Consider the following 24453-nt stretch of genomic DNA (forward strand, 5'->3'; position numbering starts at 1 on the left):
TCAGTTTTAATGGTCATTGTTAAACAACAATTTTACTATCATTCGATAGTTGGGAAACACCTTTACCCATCTACCGAAATTTAAATTGGAATTTAAATTATATCACTGGAATGAATCCAGTGATATAAGTGAATGAAGAAAAATGAGAAATTTCAAAGTGGTTCCCAGTACAAATGTGTTTGATAGCTGGGAAACAGCTTTATTCATCTACCGGAATGTATTTTTGAAATTTGCTTTGCATTTTTTTTAGATTGAAAATAAGTCAAACACCTGCGAAAATAGGAACACTTTCCCATTTTTTCAGATCATTATCGAAGAAAAGTGTAAGCAATACCATAATTGTGGCTTAGTAGATATGGAACTAATGAATCAAGTGTACGTTTATTATTCTTTCGGTACAAGTTACAGCTGTAGAATGAACCAAAAATTGTTTCTCAGGGAATGTAAGCCGTAAGAGTGGTAGTTCTGTGATCTTGTAGTCACTTCAGGAACATGGCAACTATATTGGTGTTCTATAAGTCAATGCTCTAACATTCTTCTGGAATGATTTCTAGCATAATTTATACCAAAGTAACTCTTTTATCTTGGCTTGTATTGAGTATTCAAATGACGGTTTCATTCTTTGGCTAATTGCACCAGCCATTTATTTTTTTTGCCCCAAACGTGTTGTTAATACAGAAAAAAGATGAAGAAAACGCCCAAGAGAAATCTATCTTCAATACCAGACAATTCCGGTAGCAAGCGTTGTTCCTGAGCTTGTTAATTTCCTTAGTCAAATATTGACTATACATGGGTATTCATAATAGGCATAGATAGGGGAGGGAGGCGTCTCCCTGGGAAAAATCCCGAAAATTGCGTCGAAAGCCAAGTTTTGAATGAAGCAAGATAAATTCACCCCCCCCCCCTCCTACATGACCAACTTCTCCCTTCTCACCAGGAGAAACCGCTAGTGGCGTAAGGGTCCGGACAGAGGCGGGCAAAGGGGTAGCTCCAAGTCCGCCTGAAAACCAAGAATTGATAATAATTTCAAAATCTTGTTCTATAAAAAAAAACTTCTGGGCACAAAATTTTTTTTTTTTTTTTAAGCTTGTTCCCTATTCACAGGAAGTGTTTGTGAAGGCTTGTCTCTCCCTCCCTCCCTGTTGCTGTATTTGTTCCGTCGTTTTCTAATACATTTAACTAACTTATTATAGTATCTGGCAAGTCGAGAAGCTAATAATATATTTATTAAAGTATACAAAAGTAAAGAAATCGCAATGGAATAATCAGGAAATGTTGATGTGTTGAAATCATTAAATAGAAACGAGTATAGTTGATAAGTAGCACTTTTGGAATCATTTCATCAATCACCTGGAAAAAAAAGTAGCTGTAAACATTATGTCTCTAATTGTTCTTGGTCGCACATGCGTTGTGTGGATACATGGATAAGATGACTTTTATTTTCAAGAGACACAAGCTCTAATAGAGGCGAATTTGTTTCTTATTTTTATGTAAAGGAGAGCAAAAAACAAAACAGAAACCACCAAAACAATAAACAAATTTTAAAAACTAATTAAAAGAAGTCTATTGCATAAAAATGGTCATTAAAAAAACTAAAACAAATTAGTATGATATAACGTGCAAAAATAATGTATCCATAAACTAATAGAGTAAATATAGAAAATACTTTATTGACAAACGACTATCACAGCTATAAAAATATAACTATCGAGTTCGTAATTCAATTCAAACTGTGTTAAAATCAGTGTGATATACACATGGATTTTATGCCTAGTTGTCGTGTTTAAATTCATTATTAGCATAAATAAAATTACAAACTGGTACCCTGCAACAAGATTAACCTGAAACTTCAAAAAAGAGGAAGTTGAATTTTTGGAGATGTTGGGTCAGAAACTTAATCGGGTTTTAAAATTGCTTCTTCTAAAAATGTACATGATGAACTCTATAATTTAGCCTATTGTTCCCAGCAAGGGCGTATCCAGGATTTTTTCCAGGGGGGGGGGTTGCTGTTACAAAAAAGGCTTTAGAAAACGCATCAAAAACTTGTTTGTATGCATTTATGTTACGTTTTTACGAGCCAAAAAAAAAGATTGGGAAGGGAGGGTTCAAATCGGTAACCACCCACCCTGGACACGACCTTGGTTTACGGAGCATTGTTGTCACTCGAAGATTGTCCAGTTACATGAAATTCTTGTTAATTAGTTGGTGCATAACCGTTTTTAGCTATGTAAATGCTATCTATTTTTTATTTTACATGAGACCCTTTTACAAATTTAAATTCATTGTTTGGATCTTCTGTCGTTGTGAAGAAGCAGCGGATAATGATATGACTATTTCAATGTTTTTAAATGAAAAAATAAAAATTAACGTAAATAATTCAGTTAATTCAATTATTAGACAAGTCTTTTAAAATCTCGCTAAAAGAGACAGACTTCTAGTTCTGGTAATTGTACTGAAATGTCTCATTTTAGAGTTTAGCATTAGACATTGTTTTTTCTCTGAAACGTACGCTAATACCGAAAATGGGAAGTTACGGAATAACGCACTTGAAAACTCTTTAGGCAGAGCTATTAGCCTATTCATAAATTTTCGTTTTAGCTAGAACTTCAGAAAAAATAGTGATGTCAGATGTAAAGTTAATATAATTTGGAAAATGAGCAGTTACTATTTGGATTCTTTTTTTGTATTTTCTTTCTTTTTCTTTTTTTAAACCTTATTAAAATTAAAAAACTGTCGCTTGATTTTTTTTTTTTTTTTTTTGTTCATTATAAAATTTAAAATAAATGACCAAGAGATCTGCCAAGTGGTCCTTTTGGCTAGTTCTATACATTTTTTTTTACTCATTTATTTCATTATGAACAAACAGGCTAAATTCTGTTATAAACAGGCTAAGTTCTGTTAAGGTGCTTAGTTCTGTTAAGGCACATGTGCTTAGATAAAACTTCCAAATAGGCCGAGGCAAAAAAAAGTGAACGGACTTGCACACTATCATGAATATTTATCTACCAACTCTAGTGTTTAGTGTTTCAGAAAAGCGTTCTTAATTTGTCAGCTTTTCTTTGTGGATTAAAAAAAAAGATAAAAACATCGTAAGAAAAAAGCCGATGCAAGTAGAAACATATGTTAAACATGATGGATGACATTTAAGTGATAAGAAATAGCTTACGAAATGCTAGAACTTGGTATGAAAGTATTGATCTTGCCTTAGTATATATATTTGATAGACTCCGTTGATATGATTTCTTGAGCTTATGTTTTAAGAACCTTATGATGTCTTTTGTTGATTTGTGTTTTTTAATTGTTTTTTTCCTATCGACCCAATGAACTACTGCATTGTTATTGGAAATAGTACTACCCCATCTATTAAACAAAACTTTGTCTCTAAAAAGTATTCGTTCATAATGAAACTATATTCAGCAATATGTAGCTCGATAATGAAAAATTGTAAAGGAGATAATTAAAGGACTAATTATCTATTATAGGATTGCCAAGGAGATAAGATTAAAATACTTTATAGCAAGCACCAAATCAATAATTATTTTGGGCCTCTAATGAAAATTGTCAGTTAAGGGATAGGCACACGTAGCTGATTTCGGGAACCGATTTCAGCATCAGTGGACAAACGATAGCGGTAAGAAAAATTTGTTGAAAGAAAAATTTATTGCGCAAAATTTTCAAAACAAAAAATTATGGACACAAGTAGTCAACTGGAGTTTATTAATAGTTGCTTGATTGATCTCAGCTTAGTTCTCAGTTTAGTTCTCAGCCCAGTAGTGGGGTCTTTCACCCCAGATACCTCTGGCTGACTGTTTATTTGCATCCCTATTTTTTTTTGTGATGATCATGACGAAAATCAGCGCTGATTTTGTAAATTGGCGCCGAAAACTAGAAAATTTTTCAAGCTCAAATCGACGCCGATTTTTTTTAAAATCGGCGCTGATTTGAAAATCAGTTCCCAAAATCAGCTACGTGTGCCCAGCCCTTTATGCAGCACATGAAAGTATTTAAGGAGGGGTCTTTGGGGCAACACAAAAAGTGGGTATTAGATACACGATGTTCGTGTTGATTTCAATAAATCAATACAAAACACATTGTTTTGTATTGATTTATAGACATAAGCTCGGGGACGAAACTACTGGAAAGCTTTGAATTGGTTGTACTTCTGCTCAGACACACCAATAGAGGCACAAAACCATCCTTTTGTCTAAAATGGAATAAAAAAATAGCCACCTGATTAGCAACAGCCATTGAAAAGGGCAAAAAAATTCAACAAGTTTTGAGTCGGGCTAGCGGGGAAAACTTAAATATAGGTTCTCGATAACAGATTTTACTTTTCTCTAAAGCCCTTCAGACCTTTAGCCAAGAGATTTTATCCCGATTGCCCTCGTCCCTTGGGGCAGTCCTTGGATTCCAAGGAAGACACCCATGGAAGGCAATAATTTTCCTTATCATTCAACCACAACGATTTTGTTTCAGCCAAGTGAGACCCTTGTTCACTAAGACTTTAATGAATACATCTTTGTCATTCGGAACATTCTAAAGCTCAAATTTCAAGATGACACCGACGTGGTTAGTGTCCCCTAGAAAATCTTAATGAGACTTCTCTTCCTGTACCTTCGTTGCGGAATGACGACCCAAAACAGATAAGGGGTTGATTAAGGTTTTCAAGAATTTTGATGGTTTATCCCCCTCCAAGAATTTGAAATTGATGGGTCTCTCGAGTTTTTAGTTCCATAGCTGATGTTTTATTACGAAATTATTGGAAATTATTCGAGCTAGGTCTAGGTTTGTGAAGGGTGGTGAATAAGGTAAAAAATTTTGAACTTAGACCTTAAAGATGTTTAAAGTTTATATATTTTCAGATTTTGTCCTGTTTTCAGCAGCTTTAAGGTCCAAGTTCAGAAAACTTTGATTTATATTCAACGCTTTCGCGGATCTAGATCTTAATTGATAAATTTCCAAAATATCACTTGTGGTAGTAAAAGCTCGAGAGACTAGTCAATCTTAAACCCTGGATCAAGTGGTTCAACTAGCATAATGACTTTAGGTTAGTAATTTTTAGAACACAATTCGATGTTTCCTATATGGGAAGGCTGTCCATACAGTAACTTACGTTTTAGAATAAACCAGAAGCAAGGATGGATCCGTTTTACATTTAAATTATTTCAAAGCTACACTCTGAAAATACTACCCAGCATGCTCTTCGTTTAAATTCAGACAGTTATTGCAACAGTAAATCGGCTTACTGATTCCCCTTTAAGAAGATTTTGTTACATAAGACTAACCACTTTGTTCTGGCCAGGGGCTGGAGAGGGGGGGAAGTGCCACTGCGTTATTTTCAAATATCACTCCACTCAACAAATGTGAATGTCACCAGGTTGGGGGGGAGTTATCCTGTCAGAGTGACATAAATAGCGACGAAGACCACTCCCTTCCCATCATAAACAATAAGCAGCACAAAAGGGAAATTTTTTATGCAAGACAGTGGTACGCAACTTTTAAATGAATATTTCGACCCTATATCCAAGGGCCTTCCTCAGCGAAACAAACAAAGAAAATAAAAAAATAAATAATATAAAAGAACTCAACCTGATATAGTTCAACCAGGACTCAAGTCCTGGTTGAACGTACTTGAAGTAATGATATTAGGGCTGTTTTGAAAATTAAAAAAAAAAATTTCAGTTTTAATGATTGAATTTTAGTGTAAATTTCTTCTATATTGTTTTTTATTTTCTTCGTTTGTTTTGCTGAGGACGACCCATGGATATAGGGTCGAAATATTCATTTTAAAGTTGCGTTCCATTGTCTTGTATAAAAAATTTCCCTGTTGTGCTACTTATTGTTTATGTCAGAGTGACCTGTTGAAAATGACAAAGTTATGAAGAATAGTTGCACTGATATTTTGCAGTCCAATGATTCATGTCTACTTGGGTTTGGGTGCATATCAGTCAGTGCTAGAAAGTATGATGAGTTGTAAAGTACAAATGGGGGTGGGGGTTTGATTCCAGTGACGCCAATTCACAAAAATGTTGAGAGGGAATATATTTTTCAAAATCTAAGGGACAGGGGGCAACTTATTAGTTTTATTCAATGAAAATACCAAAAGAGATATATTTTTTTTATTGAAATACAAAAAAATATGTTTTCTAAATCTAAAAGAGGGGTGGGGAATGCCTTGCCCCTTCTCCCAATTGGCACGACTGTTTCATTCATGTTCAACTGATATTTTTAATTTTATGTGTTGGTTATATGTTTAGTAGGAGTAAGAAGAGAAGCTTTTATTTTAGGAAGAGTATGATTGCATCAACAGTATCAGTGTTTTTTACTTCTTTTTTGTCGTTTGAGACACGCAGATATGTCTGGAGACATGAAAAAAGCAAACGGTAGTTTTTTCTGGTTTTTTTTTAGATGTTTTAGGATTTGCTAGAGCTTTATTTCTTGTTTTCTCCAACCCATTTATTAAATGAACAAATTAAAATAGTTTTCTTTCGATAATCCCTACAGTCTCAATTTTCTTCAAATCTTTTTCTTAAAAAAAAAATACGTTGTTGCCATATTTTTTATTAGCACAGTGATGAGATATGCATCTGTTGTTAAGCACCTGTTTTAAAATATTAGTTACAATGCATTTCCTTCACGGAGCATCAATGTTAAGCTTTTTTCCCTTATTCGGTTCAAGCTCACCATCCCCACAGTTGTCGAAGTCGTCTTGCTAGGAGACAGGTGCTCCTGACAGTCAGATTTTCTTTGTCACTGATGTGTAAACAGTAAATCATAGAATGGATTTAAATGAATAAGAAAAATATTAGTTTAGTATATTTGATATTTAGCATCTTGAAGGGAGGCTTAGACATTTTGTGGCTTATCATTAAATTTGTTTTGAAACTCAGCTTAAGACCTTTTGACTCTTTTATCATTTCACCAGCTTAACTGACCCGTCAAGGTTCCATGGCTAATTTATTTGGAAACCAAATAATTCCCTCTTCGAAGTCTTATCGTGTCAGCCTTATTTTCTATTCATTTTAATTGAAACTATTGAGAATATCGCTATTTTCTATTTATTTTTACTGGTGGGTATGTTTATGTTCTGAGACTATAATTGGAAAGGTTACGATTTCTTAAAGAAGATATGAAACCATCACCATAAGAAATGTAAAAATGGAGGCTCTTTTAGGCTGATCATGACTTGACATGGCCAGTATAAAAGCTATAAATATGAAGACAGCTACTGGCCTAAGTTTGTTCAGCTCTTCCTTCTTTTACTTCACAATTTTAAGGTTGATCTGCCTCGAGACGTAGTCCATTCCTGGGAGAAGATTTGTAGCTCACGGGGCATGTCTACACGCCAGTGGGTCCTGCTGAGTGTACATTTGAGGGGTCCTCTCCCTCCTCCGCCTATATTTACGGCCCCTGGGCGAGAATATCCCAGTTTCTGTTATGGGCCCCCCAGGTACTAGGTCTTCCCCTTTGTCCGCACCTCCTATGGAGGTACCCTACATATCTGAAGGGCATTCCCCTATCCACCGCCTGGAGACGCGCTGAGTGGCCTGGGGGAGGATCCTACTGAGAAGTAGACTCATACTAATAATTTCTTGTTATTAAATAAACTAAATTCTCACGATCAATGTAGAATTTTCTTCTAAATACATTTTCACTCCATGGCACTTCCTACTGTATATCCTAAAATTTAAACTCTGAATAAGAAAGAAGTATCTGGATGTGTTGTCATCGTTTTCCAGTAAGGGCGAATGAACAATTAGCCCTGGTGGAGTAAAAGGTAAATTTCATATGGCAAACCCTTTTTTTCATTAGAGAAACAGAACACATGCTAAAATAAAAACGCCAAGAATTTAAATTTTATTAATGTAAGTTTTGTGGAATATAAGCAGAGTGACGTTAAAAAGAATGCGGGGTTCCGAATCCTTCAGCGTCCCAATTATAACGTTCAAGTGGCTGTTTGTGCTTCATTAGAACCTACTGGAATACATTAGTAGCCGAACTGGTAACTAAAAATGTTTCACTATTTTTCCAGAAAAAATCTGTCTGTTCGGCAGCCCCCCTCCCTCTTGAGTTTTCCTATTCTTGACAAAAATATGAAGTAGGTGTTTTGTCTAGTTAAGTGCTAGTAACGAACGCAGGTTAAGGGGGACCAAAACCCCCCTCCCAATTAGGGTCCTTTTCTCGTTTTAGTTTTGACTTCGCTCTTTATTTGTAATTGGATTTTTTTTCAAATTTAATAGTTTTTGAAGCTACGGACTAAAGGGCTCTGGTAAGTCAGAGCTCTGATTATTGATTTAAAGGAAAAAATTGAGTCAACACGTCCTCTTTCTTTCTAAGAACATTCTCTTCTTCTCTTAAACTTTTATCTACTGCATTTCTTAGTACATTAGGCATCATTATAATAAATAATTTGCTTCCTATGAAAATCAGTAATTTTACCAAAAATAATGATAATAATTTTCAATATCTTATTTCTAGCTTCGCAATCATCGTATTTCAAAAACTCATATCACACTATCAGTACCTGAAGGCCGGAGGCTTATCTTGATGCGGTATTAACATTTTTACATTTCAAAAGATAAATATTTAAATAAAATCGCTGTAGCAGTCAAAAGCTAGAATAATCTATGCACAATTAGTGGGGTATTATAAGTTTTGCTCGTGTTAAATCGGGTTTTTCTGACCGATTCGAATCGGGTTTTCGGGTTTTCAAGTTTTTTTTATGATGAATAACGATTATCTAAGATGAACTAAGATGGAAAGAGACATGATTTACGAGTAAGTCTTGCGTCGTGACTCGTATGTTGCGTAAGAGTTCGTTGAAACATGTCATTTATTTTAGGGTTTTACAAGGCTGAAACCTAAAGAAATACTATGCTAAATATTAACTTACAATATTTCTGTACTTAAAATCCTAGAATAAATCAACCTCTTGAATACTAAAATCGCAAAATAATAAACTAAAACTCCAATAAACAGTGACTAGGTATGATCGTCAGTACATAGTTTACTTCAAAAATAAAAAAAAAAGAACATGTAAATTTTTCACCGTTTTCAGTGAAAAGATTTCAGCGATATATGGTTTTTAGCACAACAAAAATATTGAACTCTTCAGAGTAGTCAAAGGTATGGGTGTATTTATAGCAATTCAGCGGTTTTTTTTTTATCTAGTTTAGAAGCTTCTAACTTCGATTACTTTACTTACTTTTGTATATGATAAGTTTTCAGTTTTAGTCACTGCAGTTTGTCAACACGCTATTGTCCATCCCAAAGTTTCTAAATAAACCGCATCTATAAAATTTACTCTGCTGTTTTTGGTTTATAATTATTTACCTAAAAGTTTATGCTATCTGTAAAAATATATTAATAATAAGCAAATAAAGTTTTAGACACCAAACTTGAAGCTTTGTAAAGTAGCGATTTTCTGCCATTTACCAAGCGTAGATCTCACAAGCATCATAAACAAAGTTCTAGTTGGTAACAAAATAAAAATAGGAGACTGACCCACTAACGATCATGGAATCTAGAAGCTGTCACCAAGAATGATTGTAAGTCTTCATTTTCTTATTATTCCAAGACTCTCTAGAACATTATCTTGTCTCAAAGGTCGTTAGACTCGAAGAAATGATCGAGGAAGATTAAATTTCTATTGATACTGAATTTATTGGAAACAGTATTTCAGTGGGACTTCCTTCTTTCGGGATTGTAAATTTCAGTAACCGTTTTTTCTTTAATCACTGATGTATCCATAGTTTTCCTATGAAATACGATAATTTTCAGATCGCTAGGTCATGAGAAACAAAAAATATTTCACCCCTCATTATTTTCAATTACACATAGATTAAATTTGTCTAAATGATAAAGAAATACGATTCTAAAAATAAAGTTTCTTAAGGAAAAGTAAAGATGTTTAAACCAGAAATGATTACCGATTTTTATACTGTAAGCCAAACTTAAAACTAATAGAAACTGAACAATCAATAAGGCAAACTTAAAAGGAATAGGAATTGCTTTTTTAGCTTGACTGCCGGTGCCCCCACTGTTTGGTTTATTTATAATAGTTTTAATTGAATAGTTGATGTTTAAGTAAATAGTTGAGTTAGTAGGTATGGAGTTACGTGGACTTTCGCGCGACTCTCATAGGTATTCTGCAGCACAAAAGTGTTGTTTAGTTTATTTATTTGTTTGTGAATGTGGAATAATAAACTTAAGAACTTAACTTCTGAACTTTAAACCCTCCTAATGGCTAGTGTCATTTTAAAGAGTATTCTTTCATTATGACCGTTCTAAAAACAAAAACAGTACGCAAGTTTCCAGGAAAATATAAAAAGGATTTCTCTAATTAAATATATGACAATCAATTTAGTTTTATCATTTCATAATGACACTTAATTTTTGAAACAGTTTTTCTTTCCACCATCCAGGGTACAGGACCCATGATGTGTCAGGTCATCCAATAATTTATTTTTGCCTAAAAAGGGTTTTATAACTCAGAATGTGTGACAGAATGAGTGTTCCCCAACTAGTTACGACCATCTGTTTTGTATGGTGAGCCCGAGGACCCCCACCCCTCCCCCCAAAAAAAGAAAAATTGGATAAACGGTACTCTTTACTATTTCAATTATATTGCGTGGATTATGATGTTTTCATAATTGATTCACGTTCAGAGAAAATTTATTTTATCTAATTGTCCAATGCAAACTGCTTGATTTGTCAATGTAATAGATCCAACATTATACCTCCCCTAAAATTGTACATTTTTCCTTAAGCATAAAGTATGGTAAAAGGATGTCTTAACTAGATGGGTCCCGCTATTTTCTGCGTCAAATAGCTTTTATGTCAAATTGTTAAGGTGGGTTAAAAAGTTAGGGTGATGGTCGGCGTTTATCCCCCTGGTGATTACTCCCCGGTAAATACACTCCCGGAAAATACCCCCCCCCCCAGGAAAATATCGCCCGTGCAAAATAAAGCTTTCCAAATTTGAGAATTTTATTTGGGTTTTATTTTGTTCATTTCCGTAGGGGGGACGAATTTCGGTACTTTTGTATTGTGTGCCACTCACTCAAGTTTAAGCTGTGTAAAATTGGTGAACGCACCAGTTTTTTCGTTAGTTTTTTAGTTACTTTAAAAATAAATTTGGTCTATAGATTTTCATATTAGGGGGGGGTGAAAAATATAGCGGGTCTGCATGCAAAATGTGTTTGGTACAATTATTCTGCATATTAGATAGATAAATAGAGAAGTGTATTTTAAAGCCATAATATAAGTTTACGCTGTGTAAAATTCGAGAAGACACCAGTGCTTTCGTTAGTTTCTTCGTTACTTTAGAAATAAATTTGGGCTATAGATTTGCATATTAGGGGGGGGGGGGGTAAAGTAAAGCAGGTCTGTATGTAAAATGTGTTTGGTGTAATTATTCTGCATATTAGATAGATAGATAGAGAAGTATATTTTAATGCCAAATATACGGCCATGAATATAGTAAAATAACATAAATGAAAGGCTCAAATAACAAACTTTGATCAGTGGTCACCATAAAACACTTAAATGAAACACTATATTATCCTAATTAACCTAATAATAGTACTTAATAGGCTACTTGGAAAAACGGTCATTGAAAAAAAAAATACTTAACACTTGGAACTGATTTTTTTTTTTTTTTTTTTTTTTTTTTTTTTTTTTTAGTTAACAAACAAAATTTCCAGATACTTCGCTATTCTTCTGTATTTTTTTAGTGGCCATACCTAGAAAGATTCGTTTTCCGACTCCAAACTGTCCAAATACTTTACCCCCCCCCCCCCTTGTGTGCAAATATATAGCCCAAATTGTATATTTTACATATATTCTGTCACTTGTCTTTGTCTTGTCTCGCGCTAAGCTGAAAAAATCTAACGAAAAAAACCGGTTTGTTCCCGAGTTTCAAACAGGGTAAACTTGAGTGAGTTGCCCATAATACACCAGTACCAAAGCTCCTTTCCCCTACGGAAATTACAAAAAAATAACACTCAAATAAAATTCTCAAATTTGGAAAGCCTTCTTTTCCAAGGAGGGGAGATATTTTCCGGGTGGATATTTTCCAGGGGAGCAAAGTATTTAAACAGTTTGAATCAGAAAATAATTCTTTCTAGGTATATAGCCACTAAAAAATTACAGAAGAATACCGAGGTATCTGGAAATTTTGTTAACTAAAAAGAAAAAAAATCCCAGTACAAACTAAATGTAATCTTTCATCTAAGTGTTTTTTTTCCAAGTGTTAAGTGTTCTTTTTTTCAATGACCGTTTTTGAAGTATTAGGTACTATTATTAGGTTAATAAGTGTTTTAATGTGTTTTAATAAGTGGTTAATTAAGTGTTTTATGATGATAGCTGATCAAAGTTTGTTATTTGTGCCTTTCATTTATGTTATTTTACTATGTTCATGGCCGTATATTTGGCTTTAAAATACACTTCTCTATCTATCTATCTAATATGCAGAGTAATTGTACCAAACACATTTTGCATGCAGACCTGCTATATTTTACCCCCCTCCCTAATATGCAAAAAATAGAACTCTAGTAAAATTCTCAAATTTTGAAAGCCTTATTTTCCGCGGGGGGTATTTTCCACGGGGGCGTTTTCCGCTGGGAGGGGGGTATTTTCCGAGGGGGGGGTTATTTTCCGGGGGTAATCGCTGGGCAGGGTAAATGCCAAAAATTAATCTTATAATACAATTTCTTTGGTTTTAGAATAGATCGGTACAATTTGTAATGGGCTAAAATGGTTTTGCCAATGTCTACATTATATTCGTCTCGAGTTGGAAAAATACAGACTATCGTTTGTTTTTTCTTTGATCGACCCTGAATGCCTTTTCCACACTTCCCGGAGTGTTTAGAATCTTAGGGAATCCATCATATACAGGATTAACATAATTTAATGTATCTAGAACGTACAGTTTAAATTATTTTCCGAACATTGCACATATAGTTTGAAATTTCGACCGAATAATCTGCATAAAAATTATTTTATGCAGTTTTCATCAGAGGCAACTTTTATTTCAATATGTAGGACCGTTATACAAACAAGCTTCCACTCTTCTGGTTTAAAAATCTACGTCTTTTCTAGATGTCTCCTACGTGTAAAACGTCTCCGTGATAGGGTGTTAGCCTTTTTGTTGTTTATAATATAGACATAAATTATTAAATGTTTCAGATGAGCTATCTTGATTTTAGTTTTGGTTCTTTAGAAGTTTTAAAAAGCATAAAACAAAGTTGTAAAGTCAAATTGCAAAATTGAAAGTTGCAAAGTCAAACAACTCCTTAGTTTGTTTTTCAATGGCATTAAAGATCTGAATTGTATTGTTTCTACATCTGGTAACGCAAAATCCATTTGTTTTATTTTCTTTGTCTTTTTATAGCTTCCTTACATTCTCAACAATTGATAGTCCTTCAAATCCAAAAGTCCTCCAAATTCCAGCCTTCATAGGGCTGGCAGCCCTATTCAAGTCTCAGGTAATCTCGGCTCTTCTCAAGCTATAGTATTGCTCTCTACTTTTTATTCGAAGAAGTTTCTGTTTTAGATTTAATCAATAAAAGAAGCAGTTTCTGCCTTTTTATTTTTTTTTCTACTGTTAAATTATTTCTCATTTTAATTTTTGTTTTCTACCATAAGTAACTGCCATTCCTCTTCTAACATTGTTTCCACAAAGTATAGTCTTGGCCTTTTTGAAGTCCTGAATGGGTGAACTACAAAACTATGATCTTAGCACTTACTTTAATCGGTGCAGTTTTAGCTTTATTTCTAAGACTGGCTGCTCCAGGCTCCGTCCATCCTCCAGACGCTAAAGGCATAGCTTAAACAGTCCTGTGCAATGGCAGAACATACAGGACTGGTTTGTGATCTTTCCCTTTCATCGTTATCATGAATTTGGTCGTCTGATTTTAACACCTTAAAATAAAATATTAATTTGAACCTTTGTAAACTCTCTCGATTTTATCACAAATACCAGAGAGTTATTCTAGTAAAAGTAAATTTTGAAAAGGAATGAGATTAGTAGACAGTCAAACAGAGTGAAAAACATTAGGGTAAGACATAAATTGGGTAGAAATATATTACAGAAAAAGTAAACAAAAAGTTCGACAAGAGTAGGTAAAATAAGAGTTATTTCCAAAATAAGGAAAACATCTTAGTAAATGTGCTACGTTAACAGCAACCCTTACTAAATTGACTTTAGTTTGTCGTTCCCTTTGAAACATGCAATTTTGTGAGCCTATGGCAGCAACCAGCGGCAAAGGGACAAGATACTTATATCTTCGGATTCATTAGCTTCAGATATATCCATTCACCAAACATGAATTACGATATTACTTAGACTTTTCATAAAAAGTAATGTAAACTTGTTTAAAACATTGGAAAATTTTCCTTTTGTTAGCCAATTTTCAACTTATTTTTTAACCTAAAAAAGATGCCAAATCAAATTTCAAAAATATGGCAGGTCGATAAAGCTGAATCAGTTCTACACTGACAGAAAAACTGTTGTTTAACGTTCAGACATTAAAACCGTGGGACTGCAGAAAATCAACGCACCAAAACTTGCACAGGGAAGATGAACAGGCCCAGATTTACCAATAGGCCCGAGCCTAGGGGCGCCCAATGCCAGGTGGCGCAATAAAGTATCGCTGACTGATTTTTTTTAACAAAAACTAGACTGATGTGATTTATCGTCAAAGTGCCAGGTCAGGGACGTACGCAGGGGGGGAGGCTCCGGGCCCGGTCCCCCCCCGAAATCTCACGATTTTTTTCATTTTCCCACAATTTTCTGATTTTTCTCACAGAATAATGGGTTTGAAGGATTTGGCCCCCCCCCCCCGAAACAAATTGGCCCCCCCCCCCCGAAACAAATTCCTGCGTACGTGCCTGTGCCAGGTGTACTACGCCACCGTCCTACCTATTCACAGAAAAGTGATTTTAATGCAACATATGAATTCCGAGGCCACTTATAAGCTGTCGGATGTCTCCCAGGAATGGCATCTGAGAGTCGGTGTCACCTCTCTCTTTCATTACTTTTGGCTCATCAGTTGCTTTCTGTTTCGCGCATCCATTATCCCCAAATTTTCAGGGATTTCCCCAAAAATCATGCAAAAGCGGAGCGGCAAAAACGCTTGGGCTTTGAAGCGTCAAAGCTTTGAATCCGGCCTTGGAGAAAAGCCTTGAGAAGAAAAACAAATAAAAACACATGTTTGTGAAAATTTTCGAATTAAAGCTTTTATTCCATTTTTTCCACCGTTTTGAATTTTATTATTTGAATATTAATTACTACCAGTTTTCCTTATGCTACGTTAAATCGAGACATGCTTTTGTGTTAAATGACTTTTTGTTTCTATCTAATGACTGCCATATTTGCGTTTTCCCTAACGTCTATAAGCATAAGTAGTGCACAATGACACCCGTTTCGAAGACGAGAAGGGAACGCCTTGAAGGTGGTGATTAAAAAAAAAAGGCTTGAAATCGTATAATATTTGTGAACTATCCTTGTCTATCAAAATGGTAAGGCCCTGCTAACATACTAACATTATCTGTGAGTTGATAAGCGCAATATATGAGAAAACCATTTTTATGGCCTGAAAAAAAAATCTAAAGGTACTCGCTCGTCTAATCACAGCCTTTGCCAGCCACGCTGAGGCGAGATTGGGTTCTTATTTTATGGGTGGATTTTCTATTTTCCGGTTTTTGATGGGTGGCTATCTCTTAAGAGGGAAGCTACTTGACAACTGTTTACAATTCAGACTTCCTTTGCTTGACACTTGAAATCCCTTTGAGTCTTGAAAGACGATGTATTATTACAGAGGATTTAGGAATAATGTGTGCTTCAAGTAATCGTTGGTCAGCCATTTAGCCGTGTTTAAGAGGTTTCAAAACTGAGTAAAATCTAATTTAATTTGGCAATAAATAAATTTAAAAAAAAAATAAATAAAACGAGAACGCTTTAGTTCATGGAAAGCACCCTCGGCTTTCTTTTCGCAAATAAATAATGACCTAGCTAGACTAGGATCCAGAAATATAGCTTTCAACTTCAGTATCAAAGTTCAAATTTTTTACCCCCCCCCCCCCCCTCTAATTCTCAAATATATAGCCGAAATTCAACAAGTCCGATGCATTCTGTCATCCGTTATTTGTCTTTCTGGTTATGAAACCGGTTTCCATAGATCGTACATTCAACAAACGTTTCGAGTGTGTTCTAAATAATACAAAAGTACCAAAATTTCTATTTTCAATTTTATTTACTCTATATACAGAAAAAATGTGTGTGGTAAATATAAAAGAAAGTCTGAGCTATGCTCAGTCCTTGGGCTGTAAAACCTTCACGTTCCTTGTTAAGACAAAATTGTGGCTCTTTATTCATCCTTATCCGCGGTATAGTTTGACTTGTGCTTTCCTGAAAGTATTATCGAGTACACGAAATTATCCAGTTGGTAATTGTAATCGTTGTGTTTGAGGTCCATTCACAATGTGTTTTACTAATACCGAGGTTTAGCTAGAGCTAATTTGAGGTAACGAGAATTTTTCATTGAATTTTCCAGCCAAATAGAAAATTCCATAAAAAATAACTTGATCCTTTCAATTTAGTGCTAGCTAAATATCAGTATCAATGAAATTTCAGTGTAAATGGGCTCCTAGTAATTGCCTTTGAAAATGGCTGCACCACATTTTTTTTCTAGGGCAAATACAACTAAACACCCTTTTTTAGTGTAGAATCACCGCGGTGAGCTTTCAATACAGTACTCTCGCGTTAGATCATTCAATCTTGTTATACTGAGTGAGATAAAGATTTTAGCATGAAGAGCAGGGAATTTCAGGGGTGGCAACCTCCCTTGTATCTATACTAACTTAAGCTTGATCTTTGATTCAAGTTTCAATGTGACTCTACTTTCATATAAGTTATTTTCATTTTCTTTTGTTTGTTTTTAATTTCATACCAATGGTTTCCTGAATATGAGGTCCATACTACTCCATTACGCTAAAGTTTAATTTCACCTAAAAGTATGTTGAGAGATAGTTATGTGTCTTATGCCTTACATCATGAAAAGGGACTATTCTTATAAGCGGGGCTACCCCCCCCTTCTTCAAGCCTTCACTCTTTACACAAAGATTCAGCTTTTTGGATTGCAGTGCTTTGATTTTTTTTAATTTTATTTCCGTTAAAATGTAGATTCTGCGGAAAAATTAAATGAAAGCTAACTGAATTTAGCATTCGCCCCTTGCAACCCACATTCCGCGCTAGTTCGAACATATTCCTCCACATGATGAGAGGTCAAGCTAAAATAAAGTGTCTCTTCCTTATAGATCAAGGGATCTCTCAGGGAGATTTTGAAAACGTAGGACAAGAAATCCAAATTATGAAGCTTCAGCCCCCCCCCGCCCAAATATAAGTCTTATGGTGTCCCCTCAAAAAGCTGGTGTATGACTATGATATACTAAAAGACCGTTGCGATTGCTGCATATCATTTTTTTTCCAAATGAAGAAATGAAAGAGATGTCAAAACTTAAAGCGAAAGTTATCCTGTATGTTAGGGGGCTATTGCCCTTCAGCCCCCTTTACTTTATGCTGAAGGTTGAAAAATGATTTCCCAAATGCATATTAGAAGGTAACAAATAAATAGCCAGCAGATATTTAATAGTGTTTGTTTACCGATTTGTATGCCTTTCAAAATTTCGAACAGTAAATTTTAATCTTGTTCAACTTTATTCAATGTTCAACAAATTAATGCTACAATCAATATATGTATTTTGTATTTGGGCTCTTGGATACAGTTGAAAATGGCCACCCATGTACCAAAAAGGAGTTGGAATACCTCATAAATGGGATTCTATTTTAGCCCTGCTTTTGCAACCTGGCACTCACTGTTTTTATTCACTCATGTAGCATTCACTAATTCATTTCGTTTTTTTTAGGGTTTTCCATGATAGAGAAAAAATAATAACTAATCGTCATAAAGGTGGCATTGGGAGGGGGTTGATTTTGAGAAATACTGAGCACTAACGAGAAATACGAAGTTAATGAAGAATTTTCGGAAGACATTAATTAAGCAGAACCTAACTGAATATTCAGACTATAGGAGTAAGAGCTGTTTTCGGAGAAATTTAGTGAAGAAACTAAAACAAAGAAACCAATTAAAAATCTAAATTAAAAATCAAAACTTTTCGATGAAATAAATTTCTCTTCTTATTATTAGTATTTACTTTGAAACCCGTTATACAGTAAGTGTTGCACAAAACGGGAAACAAAGAATAAAAGAAAAGAGAAAAAAAAATTGACTTCATAACAAATAAATAGAAACTTCATTCGAACAAAATTACATATTATACCAATCCAGGATTTTTGTTCGGGGAGATAGGGTTACAAAAAAAAAAAAAAAACTTTACACAACACTATAAAAGTTCGTTTGTATGCATTTTTTTTACTTTTGTACGAGTCGAACAAAAATTTGGGACGGTTGGGGGTCCAAGCCGGTTAACCTCTCCCTTGATACTGCCCTGACACCAAGTTGTATTTACCATATATAAATAAAATTTCCACCTATACATAAGGTACCAGGACAGGAGACTAAGGAAGTTTGAAATCCTAAATTGCCAAGTTGAATATCCTTTTTGGGAACTCAAATCACTTTGCATAATTTCCAGCTGCTGTCAATGCTTTCATGCGAAATTGTTTCCCTTTTTTAATTAGGCTTGTTTCAATTTTGCTTCTTCCGCCAAAAATTGGAAAAAATATACCGCATTCAATGTAATTGCGTAGGAAAATGATGGGACGAATAGACTTTATTTCAAAGCATACTTAAGAAAAATGAATATCCAGTACATCAACGAGTGGAATATTAAATATCAGTTGCTAGGCTTGTAGGAGTCACAGCCTTATCTTTACAAGAGGTACTTATAAAACGTGTCTGAGTATCATCATTTGTGGCATTAAGGGATTACCTGCATGCATACTCGATCATTCTTTTGGCGGACAACTACGTTAAAATCCTGACAAAATTATCAGTAAGCTTGCCTACCCCCCCCCCTCCGCTCAGTAGAAGATTCCTGGCGGTGTCCATGACCTATCTAGCATGCAACACAAGGACTATAGTTTAACATTGGCCAAGTAGGGCAATCACACAGGTTTACTTTTGTCTAATAAGCATCATCATGTTAAGTAATTTGTATCCAACAGAAATCAAGCTCATACCTGTGCAGTTACTTCATTCACTCTTATCACTTTTCATATAAAAGGGATTAATTTAAGGTTTTTTTGTTTTCAATTGACACTTCCCGTCTGTAATTTTCAATATCTTATGCCTTGCTATGCAGCTATTAAAGTTTGAAAGTTATTTACCATACTATTAATACGTGAAATATTAATATTCTGCTCCAGTTTGTGACCTCCCTCCACTCGCTCAGGTCTTCTGTGTATGCCATGACGGGCTTAGGCCTTTGGCCATCACGAATATAGCCTGGAACGACCTCCCTTCGGTAACACCGCATACCGCTACTACCTACTCGAGTTTCTAGCTATTGTAGAGGACATGCTCGCGTTTTTAACTCTTTTTCTTGATTAAATAAAAAAAAAACTTTTTCCACAAAGTAAGTTTTTCAAAGAAAAGTAAAGAACTCTATTAAACAAAGAATGAGCAAAAATAAAATCAAATAATCTACCAAGCTAAAAACTACCACAAATCAGTATCGGTATATAAAGGAAACCCAAAACGAACAGAAATTACAATAAATAACCGAGTCAAACTCAAAATGAGCAGAAATTGACATAAGTTGGGCGCAAAACCCCTATGCCTTCCCAAGGCCAGAACAAAATTTGCACTTTACTGAAAAAATATAAATGTTTTTACATTTATAACTTTAATAAATCAAAAAATTTTTACATTTTGATTGCTAAATATCAGTATATGTATACTAAACTGACAATGCACATTCATTTGTAATTTTTTAGTTAAACGCAGATTTTGTTCAGACCTTGGAAAGACGTGCGTGTGTCGCGCAAAACCTATGTCCATTCCTGCTTGTTTGGACCTTGACTTGGCTATTTTCTTTAATATCTGTTTGTTCTGGGTTTAATTTATTTATCAATGCTGATTTGTGTTAGTTTTCACCTTGGTAGATTATTTGATTTTATTTTTGCTCATTTTTTATTTAATGGAGTTCTTTACTTTATTTGAAAAACTTATTTTGTGGAAAAAGTTTTTTTTAATTAATTTATGTTCGTTTTATATTGACATAGTCTTTTCAGGGGAAAAGAAAATAATACTTTAAATCTTTTCGTTTTTTAAGACTTTATAGTTTGGCCTGCTATATGTATGCTGGAGAAAAATGTTCAGCAATTTTTAACAACATACACCATTTTAAAAACCTGAACACAAATAGTACTGTTTAACTTATATTTCATACCTCCTCTAGTTGACCTGAAATGGAAAACTTGATACCATTCGAAAAAAAATGGGTTTACTTTCTTTGATAGCTTGGATACACTTACACTATTTTGATTTGGTTAAATTTTAAGAGCAGAAGTAGCCTCGAAAGTTTCAACATAATACCCTCAGTCGTTCTTGAGATACTGCTGAGATACCCTATTTGTAATTAGCATTATCACAGTGCATTTTTATTTAATCTTAAGGAAAAATTTAGTTTATTAAAAATATATTAAACATATGGGCAATTGGGAGGGTGGGAGTGGAAGTGGATTAGTTGCCCTCCAATTACTTTCGACTATTAAAAAAGACATCAGCCCTTTCAATTTTCAACCGAATGAGCCCCTTTCAAAGCTCCCACGACAACTCCTTCGATACGAAGTGCCCTGGTCTAAACAACAAAAACAACAACAAATATCACTAATCACTTTCGAATATCAAAAAGGGCAATAGCCTTTGAATTTCCAATCAAATTAGCCGTTTTTGAATTTTCTACGACAGCGCCTTCTATAAAAAACCTTATATGCGCCCAGGGTATAACTTAAACCCTTGCCCTGACAGTTGTGGGAGAGTGTCCTTCTCAAAAACATATTTTCTATCTGGAAATCAACTAGCCTACGCTAAACAAAATAGCTATCTAAAAATTTTGATCGGATGTGTTTGGGTGAATGATGGACGTGGGGGGGGCTAGTTGCCCTCCAATCAGTTTCGAATATCAAAAAGGGCACTAGCCCTTTGAATTTCCAATCAAATGAGCCCCTTTTGAAGTTTCTATGACAACGCCTTCTATAAAAACCTTATATACCCCTGGGCATAACTTAAGACCCTTGCCCTGAGGGTTGTTGGGGAGTATCCTCCTAAAAAAAATATTTTCTATCTGGAAATAAACTACGCTGAACAAAATGGCTATTTAAAAATTTTGAATGGATGTGTTTAGGGTAATGTTGGGCGTGGGGGAGGGGATAGTTACCCTCCAATCACTTTCGACTTTTAAGAAGGGAACTAACTCTCTCAATTCCAAATCGAATGAGCCTGTTTTTAAGTTTCTACGACAACGCTTTCTTATAAATCCTTATATTCCCCTAGGGCCTAACTTAAACCCCTTGCCCTGAGGGTTGTGGGGGAGTGTCCTCCTAAAAAAATATATTTTCTATTTGGAAATCAAATAGCCTACACTGAACAAAATGGCTATATCAAAATTCTGATTGGATGTGTTTGGGGGAATGATGGGCGTGGGGGCCTAGTTGCCCTCCAATCACTTTCAACTATTAAAAAGGCCACTAGAACTTTTAATTCCCAATCTAATGAGCCTGTTTTGAAGTTTCTACGACAACGCCTTCTATAAAACCTTATATGCCCCCAGGGCATAACTTAAAACCCTTGCCCTGAGGTATGTGGGGGAGTTTCCTCCTCAAAAACATATTTTCTATCTGCAAATCAACTACGCTGAACAAAATGGCTATCTCAAAATTTTGATTGGATATGTTTGGGGGAAGTATGGGCGTGGGGGGGGGGGCTAGTTGCCCTCAGGGTTGCGGGGGAGTGACCTCCTCAAAAACATATTTTCTATCTGGTAATCAACTACGCTGAACAAAATGGCTATCTCACAATTTTGATTGGTTGTTTGGGGGAATGATGGGCGTGGGGCTAGTTGCCCTCCATTCACTTTTAACTATTTAAAAGGGCAAACGCCCTTTGAATTTCCAATCGAATGAGCCTGTTTTGAAGTTTCTACGACAACGCCTTCTATAAAAACCTTATATGCCCCCGGGGCATAACTTAAAACCCTTGCCCCGAGGGTTGTGGGGGAATGTCATCCTCAAAAAGATATTTTCTATCTGGAAATCAGCTACGCTGACAAAATGCCTATCTCAAAATTTTGATTGGATGTGTCTTTGGGAATGATTGCCCTTGGGGGGGGGGGGCTAGTTGCCCTCCAATCACTTTTGACTATTAAAAAGGGCACTAGCCCTTTGAATTTCAAGTCAAATGAGCCTGTTTTGAAGTTTCTACGACAATACCTTTTATAAAAACCTTATATGCCCCCAGGGCATAACTTAAAACCCTTGCTCTGAGGGTTATGGGGGAGTGTCCTCCTCAAAAACCTATTTTCTATCTGGAAATCAACTACGTTGAAAAAAATGACCATCTCGCAATTTTGATTGGATGTGTTTGGGGGAAAGATGGGCGTGGTGGGGGGGGGGCTAGTTGCCCTCCAATCCCTTTGGACTATTAAAAAGGGCACTATCCCTTTGAATTTCCAATAGAATTAGCCTCTTTTGAAGTTTCTACGACAACGCCTATAAAAACCTTATATGCCCCCAGGGCATAACTTAAAACCCTTGCCCAGAGAGTTGTGGGGGAGTATCCTCCTCAAGAACACATTTTCTATCTTGAAATCAGCTACGCTGAACGAAACGGCTATCTCAAAATTTCGATTGGATGTTTTTGGGGGAATGAGTTGCGTGAGGGGGGGGCTAGTTGCCCTCCAACCACTTTCGACTATTAAAAAGGGCACTACAACTCTCGATTTTTAATCGAATGAGCCCCTTTTGAAGTCTCTACGACGACCCCTTCTATATGAAGTGCCCTGCTTTAAAGAACAAAATAATAAATTGTACATTGTCAACATTGATCTTATATACCCTCAGGGCATAACTTAAAACCCTTGCCCTGATGGTTGTGTCCTCCTCAAAAGATATTTTCTATCTGGAAATCAACTACGCTGAACAAAATGGCTATCTCAAAATGTTGATTGGATATGTTTGGGGGAATGACGGGTGTGGGGGGGAGGCTAGTTGCCCTCCAATCACTTTCGACTATTAAAAAGGGCAATAGGCACTCCAATTTCCAATCGAATGAGCCCTTTTCGAAGTTTCTACGACAACTCCTTCGATACGAAGTGCCCGGGTATGGAAAAAAACAAAAACAAAAAAAACAACACATTGTGCCCACATCGTTCTTTACTTAAGCAGCAGTAGCGCGCTGCCTATGATATCAGAACGATAGCAATTAGACAGCATCCGAATTTTGAAGTAATTGTTAATATTAGCACTACAAAAAGTGTCTGTTGATACAAAGTAATTTAAGAAATTTAAGTTATGGGCATCATGATCTTTGAAAAACTATTGAGGGACTTAAAAATTAGTCTTCTATTTCCTGTAGGCTATTCTTAGAATTTTCTGCTCTCAAGAGAACGTCTTGTTCTTTCGGGTCGGTTTGTGTTTTCAGTAAAGCACTAGTTCTTGAAATTCTATAGGTATTAGAATATATCGCGCGATAGTATATTTGATTTAGTTCCGTAGATATATCTTCCGTAAAATTTGAAGTACGAATTTTTGTTCGTTTAAAGTTTTCAACTCCACTCTTTACTTCTGTATGAGAAACAATGCTTTCTAAATTAGTTTTTGCTTGTTTTTTTTTTTTTTTTTACACACACGCAATAATCCTTACAAAAGGTCTCCTTAATTTTCCTGTCAAACTTAATTTTTAAAACTGCAAGGTACTGTCAAAGTTCTTACTTTTATTAGCTTGAACAGTGTTTTAGTATTGGAACAAACTTTCTTCAGTTTTTTAAAGTCTAGATATGACATATTTTGTTTTTAAAATGTTGTTGTTATTTGTAAGGATTCATAATCTCTTCCAAGAAAATTTTTCTAGAAAACTGATAACACAATCCAAAAATTCAAACTTGATAACCCATCACATGAAGGTTCAAGGTTTAATCAAAGCTCAAAAGTAAAAATTCTAATCTGGGGCCAATGACTGCATTTCAGTTTTTAAGAAACGAAACGAGTGAAATAAATTAATTTTCTTGTTACTCAAAATTGATGAATCAGTATTAAAATTAATCGCCTTTTTTCAATTTTGTTCTACGGATGCCCAAGCCCAATGTTTCTGAAAACCAGTATTTTTTGTAGATTCATGAACAAATTTGATCTAAAAAAATCCCAAAGAAGAAGTTTTTCAAAGAAAAGTAAAGAGCTACATTAAACCAAAGACGACCAGAAGTCATGTC

General features: G+C 35.1%; 1 protein-coding gene across 1 annotated transcript in view; it reads right to left on the bottom strand.

Annotated features, from left to right (window-relative positions):
- Positions 1-1204: 1204 nt before the first annotated feature.
- Positions 1205-24453, bottom strand: part of LOC148953971 (twist-related protein-like) — a 28550-nt gene continuing 5301 nt past the window's right edge. Inside the window, exons 2-3 of the mRNA XM_089086869.1 lie at positions 13749-13923; positions 1205-1350 (exon numbers count right to left, since the gene is read on the bottom strand). Of these exons, the coding sequence (XP_088942995.1) occupies positions 13777-13923 (147 nt within the window). The 3' untranslated portion in view covers positions 1205-1350; positions 13749-13776. The remainder of the gene's footprint in view (positions 1351-13748; positions 13924-24453) is intronic.

Source organism: Artemia sp. Qi Xiang Cuo, chromosome 3 (assembly GCF_049724085.1).
Source record: "Artemia sp. Qi Xiang Cuo chromosome 3, ASM4972408v1, whole genome shotgun sequence".
Taxonomy (NCBI): Eukaryota; Metazoa; Arthropoda; class Branchiopoda; order Anostraca; family Artemiidae; genus Artemia; species Artemia sp. Qi Xiang Cuo.